We start from the raw sequence: 12,752 nt of genomic DNA, 5'->3' as shown, positions 1-12,752 counted from the left end.
TATGTAGGACTGCTTTTTTGCATTTACGCAATATCTCTAAAATTAGAAAGGTCTTGTCTCAGAGTGATGCTGAAAAACTAATTCATGCATTTATTTCCTCTAAGCTGGACTATTGTAATTCATTATTATCAGGTTGTCCTAAAAGTTCCCTAAAAAGCCTTCAGTTAATTCAAAATGCTGCAGCTAGAGTACTAACGGGGACCAGAAGGAGAGAGCATATCTCACCCATATTGGCCTCTCTTCATTGGCTTCCTGTTAATTCTAGAATAGAATTTAAAATTCTTCTTCTTACTTATAAGGTTTTGAATAATCAGGTCCCATCTTATCTTAGGGACCTCGTGGTACCATATCACCCCAATAGAGCGCTTCGCTCTCAGACTGCAGGCTTACTTGTAGTTCCTAGGGTTTGTAAGAGTAGAATGGGAGGCAGAGCCTTCAGCTTTCAGGCTCCTCTCCTGTGGTACCAGCTCCCAATTCAGATCAGGGAGACAGACACCCTCTCTACTTTTAAGATTAGGCTTAAAACTTTCCTTTTTGCTAAAGCTTATAGTTAGGGCTGGATCAGGTGACCCTGAACCATCCCTTAGTTATGCTGCTATAGACGTAGACTGCTGGGGGGTTCCCATGATGCACTGTTTCTTTCTCTTTTTGCTCTGTATGCACCACTCTGCATTTAATCATTAGTGATCGATCTCTGCTCCCCTCCACAGCATGTCTTTTTCCTGGTTCTCTCCCTCAGCCCCAACCAGTCCCAGCAGAGGACTGCCCCTCCCTGAGCCTGGTTCTGCTGGAGGTTTCTTCCTGTTAAAAGGGAGTTTTTCCTTCCCACTGTAGCCAAGTGCTTGCTCACAGGGGGTCGTTTTGACCGTTGGGGTTTTACATAATTATTGTATGGCCTTGCCTTACAATATAAAGCGCCTTGGGGCAACTGTTTGTTGTGATTTGGCTCTATATAAAAAAAAATTGATTGATTGATTGACTTTTTCAGAACATTCCACTGTGACAGAAGATTTGGTGGTGAAAATCATGACGATGGCTTCGGCACGAAGCTGCCGACGGCGGAGCAAAAGCGCCTTTGTATTAAAGTCTCACAGGACATGTTGTGACATGCCCACCTCTTCCACAATTTCTCAGTTAGTCACACGACTGAAAAGTCACCGAAAGCCGTCTGAATCTTCCGAATGATTTCCACCTGGCTGTCGCCCAGTTTTGGACAAAATTTGATGCGGCGCTGCTCCAGTCGTTCCGTCTTTTTCCTTGGAATGAGCGCACGACACACACCTCACACAAAGGCTGTTTACCAGGAAATGATGCAATCGACAGGCGTGAAAAAGTTCACGCATGTGCACGAAGGTTCAAGGTTTGCTCATGCAAGCACACATGATTCAAATCCATCAGGTTTTTGAAAAAAAATATAAAGGTCTGATACTTTTCTAACAGACCTCGTATATTTCTGTTTGTATGACTGTTTTTGGGCAGTATTAGTGTGTTTAAAAATAGAGCTGGGAGAAGGGGTTAATTTTCTTAGACAAACTCAGATATTCCCTGACATTAAAGCAAACCCTCTTCATCTTTATAAGACGTGTCAAACTTACTTGGGAAGTAAAAATAAACATATTTTATTTAAATGTGTTATTTATATTTTAGAAGGTTGACCTATTAACTTGCAGAAATTTACCTTTTTTTTTGGTTTGGTATATGGCTGACATTTGCTGAAAATGTGCTCTCTGATGTCTTTTGGAGTTTTAAATATGTCTTGAGCATTTTCTTTGTCTTTCTGGACCACAGCATCCTATGTATACCCAAGCTTCCAGGGACTCATATCAGATAATGACACAGTCCGCTTGGGGCTGGACTTCCAGAGGATGCTGCGGATCAACCACATGCTCTACATCGCCGCCCGGTCAGTCATCATTTTTCACCTGCTGCTTTCTCAGTACACAGACTGAGATGTACAATTAGGTCCAAACAGTGGTGGATACAGCTAACCAGAAAGTTAGCTTTGATAACCGTTAATCCACTAACAGAAAAATTTACGTTTATGCAAAAACTTTTATCCCCTAAAACAAATATGGGACTTTACAGCTAAAAGCTAAACTGATAACTTTTAGTATTGACTCCAGTACACTGGCAGCTACTGATACTTCTGAGTAAATTCAAAGGCAATCACAAACAACAACAAGCCAGCGCTTCTGTCTAAGATCAGCCTTCTCTCAGCAAAAGAGACCTGGTGACCAGAGAGGAAAAAGGGGAGAGATAAAAAAAAGATAATTTATTTTCACAGCCATACAGTCTTGCAGACGTGTCGCAGGAGACATGCACAGCAAGGCAGTTTTGACTTCTGGTTAAAATTTGAAACAAACTCATTCTGGACAAGTTATCAAAATTAACGTCACCTCTGTCATTTTTTTACAAAGTGAAAACATCAGCTATATGTTTTAGTTTTAAAGTAATGCACTAATTTTGAAAGTTTGAGTGTTTACAGATACACATACCAAAAGGCATTATGGGAAAATGAGCTTCCTGTCATCAGTTTTGTTGGTTGGTTTATTTAATATATATATATATATATATATATATATATATATATATATATATATATGTATGTATATATATATGTGTCTATCTGCAGCAGCTAGAGGAAATGTGGGTGTCCCCTTGGCCTGCTGCAGGCACTGGGGTCCTTGACACTCAGGCACCTGCATGGTGGATCATGCACCGAGAAACGTGCCACATGGCCAAAGTGTTGGAGCTGACACTTCCTCACATTGCAGATGATACTCCTAATCTTAGTCTCTGTAAATCTGCAATTCGGTGGGTTGATTCAGCTAGCGCCTAGCAGCTGAGTTAGAACTGGAGTGGCTCAGGGGAATCCGACCATTTAATTAAAACAAAATTTGACAACTCTAAGTGGTTGATCATTCAGCTCATGCATCAATGAAGAGCGCAGCTAGCTGAGAGAAGTAGTGTGAATTGCAGAACGCATCGACACTGAACACAGTTTGCGGCCCCAGATTCCACCCGAGGCTACGCCTGTCTGAGGATTGCTTTGCTATCAGTCGGTGACCCCATGTACCCACGGCTGGGGTAAGGTCACAGGTATGTGCCGACAGGCCTTTGTCCCCTAAATGCAGGCCCTTGTATACTGTAAGTAAGTAAAATTTATTTATATAGCACCTTTCAAGAAACAGTCACAAAGTGATTCACAATAAGATTAAAATAAAAACACAAAGAATTAAAAACAGCAACAACACAACACTAAGTAAAAGCAATCCTGTACAGATGAGTCTTGAGCTTCTCCTTAAAAGCTCCAACAGAGTCTATGGAGCGCAGATATAATGGCAGTGCAATCCATAGGTTTGTAGCTACCACTCCAAATGCGCAGTCTTGCTTGGTTTTCAGCCTTGCATAATGGACTTGCATCTGCACTTAATCAAGTCAAGACAGGTCTGGGAGCATGCGCTGGTGCTGTGCTTTACAGTATTCAGCGCATGGAGAATGTGTTTTGTTTTAATTAAATAGTTGGATTCTTCTGGTCCACACTAGTTCTAAGTTAGCGGCTAGGTACCCACCAGTTGCCTCAGCATACATACAAAGTCATACAAAGTCCCCAAGGATCCTCTGAAGAGACCTAATACCAAAGACATCCCTTCATTGCCTTAGGTCAATGGTTAGTGTCTTACAACTCTACATTAAGACAGGTAGTACCAGGCCCCTGAATCAATAAATAATAATTAATAATAATAATAGTCTTCAAATCATGGTAATCTACAATTTTTGTACATTCTTGTATGAACTGTATTTACCTATGTATAAAAATTTAAATATGCAAATGAAGAATTGATACATATTTTCCAAAAAACAGATAATTGTGTGATTGAGCATATGAGAAGCCTCGGCTGTCTTTCCATGAGCCATCACCTTATCATGGTGGAGAGGCTTGTGTGTCCCTGAGAGCTGTGTTGTCTGGAACGTTTGTGCACCTGGCAGGATCTCCCATGGCAAATTGGACTTAGGTGAGGGGCCAGGTTAAGAATACTTAAGAAAGATTCTATGTATAAATGAGGCAGAATAAATGTGACCCAGCCCAGAGGAAGCCCAGGGTCCCCATCTGGAACCAGGCCTGGACGGAGTGCCTGTAAGCGAGTGCCAGGTGGCTGGGCTCAGCCCGAAAAAGCGACGTGGTCTTTTCCTCTCCACCCTGTGGACTCATGACAGGCAGGGGGAACCACTGGGGTGAGGTACGCTGGCCCAAGGGTGGCAGTGAAAGTCAAGTGCCTCAACAGACCAGACCTGGGCCGCAGAAGCTAGCTGTGAGGGCGTGGAACGTCATCTTGCTGTGGCGAAAGGCTCCCGGAGCTTGTGCGGGAGGTGAAGCACTACCAGTTAGATCTGGTGGGCCTTGGCTCCGGCACCACTCTCCTTGATAGGGTTTGGACTTTATTCTTTTCTGGAGTTGCCCAGAGTGTGACGTGCCGGGCGGATGTGTGGATACTTTTTGTTCCTACTCTCACCTATGGTCATGAGGGTTGGGTCATGACCGAAAGAACTAGGTTGTGGGTACAAATGGCCAAAATGGGTTTCCTCAAGATGGTGGCTGGTGTTTCCCTTAGAGATAGGGTGAGAACCTCAGTCATTCACAAAGAGCTTGGAGTAGAGCTGCTGCTCCTTTGCATTGAAAGGACATCTTCACAGTTAAAAATTGATCATTTCAAACATGATATGTCAATATATATTTGAGTCACAGTACCAATGTCTGGGCTGTGCTTCTCTTGCAGGGACCACGTGTTTGCCATCAACCTTGCCACTTCATCTGAGCAGATCATTCCACAGCAGGTATGTCTCTCTGCACAAAGTGTCTTCAAATCCACTGTTACTGTTCACCTTGATGAAATGAAGTGTTGGTGGTGGTTTAAAAAAAAATCCTAACTAAAATGTGCTTTTGTTCACTGAAATTTTTTAATGAATAACTTTTAAAGGTGATAGAGAGAGGTTGAATGGGGCATTAATCCTTGTTCTGTGATGTGATATGTAGCCCAAAAAAAATTGGTTGGGTCTGTAATGGCTCAGAACCTTCCTAAAAGGCTCTCTGAAACAGCTATGTTACTATGCTGGGTTTAGAATGCCTCGTTTGCCTTTAATGGCGTCGTTTCGGAGCTTATTTGGCAACCTCATTATGAAATGCAAGTAGGTGGCGCTGATCGGTTGCCGTTGTTTGATTGGCTGCCCTTGCTCTCACTGAAAAGAAAGCATTATTTATTTATTTTCATTGTTTTTATATTTTTTTTCTGTTGTGTTTCTATTCAGGTTTTTTTACCTCTTTCTCTAAAATTGTATATAATAATCATTAGATTATTAATATATAAACAAAAATAAATTTAAGAAATATTACAGTTTGAAAACAAATGCACCCGAACGTGATGACACCTGCAATGCCAAATTTTAACATTGAAAATGCCATGGACATCCTAACGCGTTAGCATCGCTCCCGTTTTTAAGTTATAAAATACATCTATCAACTGTTTCAGAAGAACATAACAGGTCGGTTTAACATAGAAAAGGTAAATAATACTCACAGACGTATGCTCTTTAGGGTTTTAGCAGGAGAAAATTAAGCAAAAGAAAGAAAGAATAATCGAAGCATTGCTTCAATCTGCGAAGCACTGCTTTGATTGGTTCAAGGTTCAAAGCAAAGCCGCGCTGCAGAAAAGTTGTTTACGGACCCGCTGCAGGGTCTTTAATCAATACAGAAATGATCATTTTCCTGACAAACACCCCCCAAAACAACGGCCACTCTGAAGGACCGATAACATAATCGTTAAGCACAAAGCTTATTGATGTCGGTGGATCGAGTCATTTCTTAACGATACCCAAAAGGAACCGGTTCTCGATACACATCCCTAGCTGCTAAGGGGTTAGCTCATTCCCTTTAGAGGAACAAACCAGAGCTAATGTGCCATTCTAACGTGCAATTCTTACAACAGGAATATGGCGCAACGCAAATTTAAAACAAAAGAAAATGTGATACTCACAGGCTGTAGTGATTGCTGGGGTTGATTTTCTCGCAGAGTCGGAACTGACCCTCTACTGAGTATTAAATGCCGACTGAAGCCAGCTCGAAATCGTGCAAGGTTTGTGAAACAGTCCTCCGTGAAATGCACAGAGCAAAGAAATAGTCGGCGGTTGTGTGTACTGGGGATGCGGTTAAAAATGAATAAAAGCCAGTGATCGCGTACATTGCTTTCTGTGGGAAGATTGTAGTCCGCTAAAACAGCCTGGGAAAGCACACCTGTAGCTCACCATTGCTTCTCTTCGAGTGTTACGAATGGGTGGGCACAACCTTATGAATATATATATATATATATATATATTAGGGGTGTCAGGTACACAAAAGTCATGGTTCGGTTCACTTTTGTCTTTTGACATCATGGTTCAGTACGAGTTCGGTACAGTATCTTTAATCTGTGAGCAGCAGGGAGTTAACATCAGCCACTTTAGTACTGATTGCACTGTATCATACCAAACTAAACTGCGTTATAATAAAATTTTAGTTCGTGAATTGTATCATATCCCATGTATGTAGATGCATATTGCATCACTTTTCAAGTGAGAGATACACACCCTTAATAATTATCTTGTAACTTTACCTGTTGTTGTTGTCCATTCAGCTGCTCCCGTTTTGTTTGGGGTCGCCACAGTAGATACAGCCAGATCCACATTGGCATTTGGCACAAGTTTTACGCCAGATGCCCTTCCTGACACAACTCCAGTGTAACCTGGAGAAACACACACAGCCGCTGGTGTTCCAAAGAGGTATCCCATCCAAGTACTCACCAGGCTCCGCACTGCTTAGCTTCTGAGATCTGACGGGATCAGGCTGACACAGAACAGATCGGCTGCACCTTGTCAACTTTACCTGTACTTGTCCTAAATCAAGGTTGAGTGAAAACTAGTGCTCTTTAGATTTTAGGATGTTTACTGAGTCATGCTCCTTGCATAAAATATCTCTTATGGAGATTGTCTTTTTTTTTTCTACTCTGCACTTCATTTTATTCAAGTATTGAGCGATTTGTTTTCAGACATGCATCCAATAGAAGTGGAGTGGTGCTCTTGATGCTTTTGAAGTAGAATGCTTTCTGCTCTTTGAATCTCATTTTCCAAACATGATTGCATTTACTGTAAATAAAGGCTCTCTGATATTATGCTTTTGTTTGCTCGTATTTAGATCAGCCTCAAATGTGGATATTAGTCCTGAAAAGGCTGCTGACCCATCTCAATTTGATCTTAACTATTGATTTGGGTGTCAACTGTGGCACAAAGAAATGAGATCTTCTGATTACAACAATGCCAGCCCCACTGTTTTTCAGTTTTGTTTGTGAAAAATGACATTAAATGTTTGTGTATGATATATTTTTTAGCAATTAACTGAACTCTGCCTACTCCAGTTTGGCAGTAACAATGCTGAGGAAATGATCAGACTCAACCCATATACATCAACTACATTTTAACTTTATAACAAAGTTATAAAGGTTATGTTTTCGCTACTGTTTGTCTGTTTGTGAACAGCCTGGAACCCACCATTTTTCATATAGTGTTATGAAATTTTTACTGAAGATTCATATCTTCATAGGCAAGAACTAATTAAATTTTCACGGTCATGGGTCAAAGGTAAAAGTCAGGAAAAATCTTGTAAAATTGGAAAAGTCCCTATCTTTAACATTGAACAAATTTTCAAAAACTCTGCCAAAAATATCAAATTTTTTTCATATTTTAGAGTGGTATGTGGGATGGTATCCTTTATCAACTGACAAAGATTGATCTGGATTTGATCCAGATTACAGATTTTGTGGTCATTTAAATTTAACATTGAAAACCCCATTTAATTAATATTTAATTATAATTATATTTTACATTATATCTTAATCACATGTCCCCCAGTCGCTCGCATATTTGAAAGTGAGGTGCAGACTGGCACTCACTATTGCCTGACAAAGTTTGACCTGGATCTGATCTGGATTGTGGATTTTGTGGATTTAATATTGAAAACCCCATTTGGTGTACATTTTGCATTATATCTCAATCAAAAGTGCCTCAGTCACTCTCATTTTTCTGTTATGGATTTACCTACACCACCAAAATTGGATGGAGGTTTCAATTTTATGCCTGTTTGTAAGCAATGACAAACTGTGCATAGCAGAGATAACAAATGTTCAGTGAAAATTCATTGAAAAAGAATTCAGAAACTGAAAAGGTTGATTAAAAAAAAACCTGACAACACCACAAAAAAACATTGATTCAAGTGCATGAGCTAAATACATACGCCTAACATTTGATCACATCTAATTTAGCTTATGAAAAGTCACTTCTAACTAGACTTTGACCTTGAAAAAATTTTCCAAGGTAAAAATTGTGTGGAATTTGAAACTAGTGTTGGCGGCGGTTTGGGCTTTACAAGCATGGTGCTCTAGTTTTTCCTGTTTTATTTGAGGTTCATCTTTGCTGTTACTGACTCACCAGAAAACGGTGTCCTTTTTGTCACTGAGCCATCTGTTTGCTTGAACTCATTTTTAAACCAGCTTCTCATTTTTCACTCACGACACTCATTCATGATCTCCCCTTCACTGATCTCCTTGGGTCTGTATGGCAATAAGTAATTATTAGTAAACCAAATCGAGCATGGGCAGGAAAATGACCTATTACCATAATGCTGATTCCTACTGAATCGTCCCACTTCTTCCCAAAGTTGCACTTAAGACCTTCCTTGTGAAGACCTGGAGGGAAGTGTCTTGCTTCCATTTGCCATACACAGTGCATCCAGAAAGTATTCATGGCACTTCAGTTTTTCAACATTTTGTTATGTTACAGTCTTATTCAAAATGGAGCAAATTCATTTTTTCCGTGAAAAAGTCTATTCACAACACCCCATACTGACAACATGATAAAAGATTTTTTGAATTTTTTTCAAATTTATTAAAAATAAAAAACTAAGATTTCACGTGTACATAAGTATTTACAGCCTTTGCTCAGTACTTTGTTGATGCACCTTTGACAAGCAATTGCAGCATCAAGTCTTCTTGAATATGATGTCACAAGCTTGTTGCACCTATCTTTGGGCAGTTTTGTCCATTCCTCTTTGCAGCACCTCTCAAGCTCCATCAGGTTGGATGGGGAGCGACAGTGCTCAGCCATTTTCAGATCTCTCCAGAGAAGTTCAATCAGATTCAGGTCTGGACTTTGGCTGGGCCACCTAAGGAGTTGTCCTGAAGTCACTCCTTTGATATTTTGGCTATGTGCTTAGAGTCATTGTTCTGCTGAAAGATGAACTATTGTCACTGTCTGAGCTCAAGAGTGCTGTGGAGCAGGTTTTCATCCAGGATGTCTCTGTACATTGCTGCATTCATCTTTCCCTCAATCCTTACTAGTCTCCCAGTTCCTGCTGCTGAAAAACATCCCCACAGCATGATGCTGCCACCACCATGCTTCACTGTAGGAATGGTGCCTGATTTCCTCCAAACATGATGCCTGGCATTTACGCCAAAAAGAGTTCAATCTTTTTCTCATCAGACCAGATAATTTTGTTTCTCATGGTCTGAGAGTCCATTAGGTGCGTTTTGGCAAACTCCAGATGGGCTGTCATGTGCCTTTTACTAAGGAGTGGCTTCCATCTGGCCACTCTACCATATAAGCCTAATTGGAGGATTGCTGCAGAGATGGTTGTCCTTCTGGAAGGTTTTCCTCTCTCCACAGAGGAATGCTGATGCTCTGACAGAGAGACGATCAGGCTCTTGTCTACTCCCTGACCCTGACTCAGGCCCTTATCCTCTGATCGCTCAATTTCAGTGGGCAGCCAGGTCTAGAAAAAGTCCTGGTTGATCTGAACCTCTTCCATTTCTGGATGATGGAGGCCATTGTGCTCATGAGGACCTTCAAAGCAGTAGAAATGTTTCTGTACCCTTCTCTAGATTTGTGTGTCGAGACATTCCTGTCTCGGAGGTCTACAGACAATTCCTGTAAGTTCATGCTTGGTTTGTGGTTCTCAAGACCAGGCACCTAAGTGGCTCTACTCTACTCTTTTCTACTCTCCTATTTTACTCTTCCTTTTTAGATATTTAGATATACTTTTGTATACTGGCATAGTTCCACCTTAGAACTGGAATATAATATATAAGATATACCTTACTGAATTTTCATGCACTGTCAACAGTGGGATCTTATATGTAGACAGGTGTCTGCCTTTCCAAATCATGTCCACTCAACTGAATTTACCCCAGGCGAACTCAAATTAAGCTGTAGAAACATCTCAAGAATGATCTGTGGAAACAGGATGCACCTGAGCTCAATTTTGAGTTTCATGGTAATGGCTATGAATACTTATGTACTCTTATGTACATTTCTTAGTTGTTGTTTTTTATATATATACATTTGCAAAAATAAAAAATAAAACGTTTTTTTTCACATTGTCATTATGGGGCATTGCGTGTAGAACTTTGAGGAAAAATGATTTTCAGCCATTTTGGAATACGGCTGTAACAACAGCATGTGGAAAAAGGGAAGTGCTGTGAATACTTTCTTGATGCACTCTATGACTGGATCCATGAGTAACTGGACACACCCCTTTCATAATTTTGGTTCCATTTACCACCAGTGTGAATGTGAAATGGAGCAGTCAACATTTGGCATAAATTGAAATTTTAAATTTTTATTCAAGAATATTTACATACAGATTGAATGAAAGTTGTTGGAACGTGTACATTTTTTTATTTGAACAAACTAAAGTAACAGTCACTGCCTAAACTTTAGAATTCATAGATGTATGATGATGGTGCAGTTATGCACTCTATGAATGGCACATGGATAGTGTTGATATTCATCTCAGTTCAACACTTCAAGGTATGATGAACTCAATTGCTGCTGCTAAGATTAGAAGGCACTGCCTATTGCGGGAAATGCACCAGTTTAATGAGGGCTTTCGGTCATAAATGTCAGAGTTCATAATGTGGACAGCATCACTCAGGGCGGGAGGTAGTCGATCGTGAATGGCACAATCAATTGGCTGATTCTAAGCAGGTCTTGTCAGATGTCAGTTCTAATTCAATAAATGGTAATATAAGCATAATTCTAGATTGCAGCTTATTACTGTGGTAAAATGTCCACGGGGACACCAATTTTTCTTCAATTTTTTTCTTTTTCTTAATAGGGCTTTTCCATGGAGTGCTATTCCTTTCTGTTTAGCAAATCAGGGCATCGTAAATTCTAGATCTTCATCAATCTTCAGCAGACTTTGTGTACATAGTAGTTACAGCCATCATTGGTGGCAGTTTTGAAATAGGGGTGAATTTTTGAGCTGTTCACTAATTCCAGGTGTTTGTAGTCTTAACAGCTTCAGTCATGTTTGAATGTCTTTAAACTGTGTATTCCTAGGGAGTAGCTTGAAATCTGCTTGATTGTGCTCTATTGGGGTAAAAATTTGAAGCAGAAGCAGCGTTTGTTGTGCTTCTGGCCGAAGGCGCAGCCGGGTGCAGCTCCTTACTTTTGTTTTTCAGGCAGGTTGCCAGGTCTGCATTTCATAAGCCAGCTTGTTAGGAGGCAAGTTGGAGTAAGCCGTTTCATCCTGGATTTGCACTTTTTTGGATCATGGGCCATCATAATAGTATGGCGCCCTGTGGAATAGGGGTGTTAATGGATAGGTCATTGGGATACTGAGTTGGACTACCAATATGTCATCCGGGGTTTGCTTTGGGATTGTTTAGGCCTAGGCAACAAAACAACAGCAATACGTGTTATGATAAACACTTAATGACTCTTAGTAAAAAAAAAAAAAAAAAATGTTCTGTAGAATGTTATGAATGCTATGCTATGTGCTTTTTTAACAGGCTGTAGCCGCAGCAACCTTAAATCTACAAAAAAGGTGAAGAAGATTCCAATATAGCATATCCAGGAAGAATGAAGCCAAAGTGTGTAAAGAATCCTTTAAAAAAATTTTTTACATGATTACCAGTCCATTAAGATACCCTAAGTTTTTACAAAATTGTCAAGTGATTCAAATTAAAATTAAAATTGCAACTTATTAAAGGAACTCATGCACAGATGATTGTTGCAGCTTCTTTAGAGCAGAGTGAATTTCTAAGATTTTATTTGTGTAAAACTGCAGTTTTCCTTTAAAAATATTTGTAGAGCTTTTGAGACAAAAAGGTGCAGTTAATGAAAGTGTCCATTTATATTTGATTGTTGTTAGTTTTCATAAAAAGAGTCAACATTTCTGCATGTCGAGTGTTAGAATGGATAGTTTTCATAAAAAAAAAAGTCAACATTCCACAGTGGCTGAGAAGACTTTTCTGCATGTCGAGTGTTAGAATTGATTTCATCCAAAAAAAAAAAAAACAAACAAACCCAGGTTCAAGTTAGACTGCACTGCCTAGTACTCGAAAAGGTTGTATAATATTTTGGTGTTTGTAGACCTTTGGGTAGCACACAAAGCTGATGAGAGTGTGTTCTGAATGACTGTGAACTAAAACTTGTACACTCCTCTGCTCCTCAGTGGTAATGATGTGCTCTGAAAATTCAGGTCATTGAATCTGACAAAGTTGCAGTGGATGGGAGCTGAGTTGGGCTCTGAATTAAAACTTAGACAGGCAGAGCTTAACAAGTTGATGGATCATTTTCTGTAACAGCACACGGGTGGAAGCGCTCCTGCTTGACTGACCTTGATAGACAAAGTGCAGTCTCAGTGATCTGTTTTGTCCTACAAAGTA

General features: G+C 40.1%; 1 protein-coding gene across 1 annotated transcript in view; it reads left to right on the top strand.

Moving 5' to 3' along the window:
• sema6e (sema domain, transmembrane domain (TM), and cytoplasmic domain, (semaphorin) 6E) overlaps positions 1–12,752 on the top strand; it is a 197,817-nt gene that overhangs the window by 36,322 nt on the left and 148,743 nt on the right. Inside the window, 2 exon segments of the mRNA XM_034174361.1 lie at positions 1,789–1,903; positions 4,779–4,836. Coding sequence (XP_034030252.1) covers positions 1,789–1,903; positions 4,779–4,836 — 173 coding nt within the window.

The sequence above is a fragment of the Thalassophryne amazonica genome, chromosome 7 (assembly GCF_902500255.1).
Source record: "Thalassophryne amazonica chromosome 7, fThaAma1.1, whole genome shotgun sequence".
Taxonomy (NCBI): domain Eukaryota; kingdom Metazoa; phylum Chordata; class Actinopteri; order Batrachoidiformes; family Batrachoididae; genus Thalassophryne; species Thalassophryne amazonica.
Note: the sequence above shows the minus strand (reverse complement) of the source record. Positions and strands in the feature narration are given on the sequence as shown.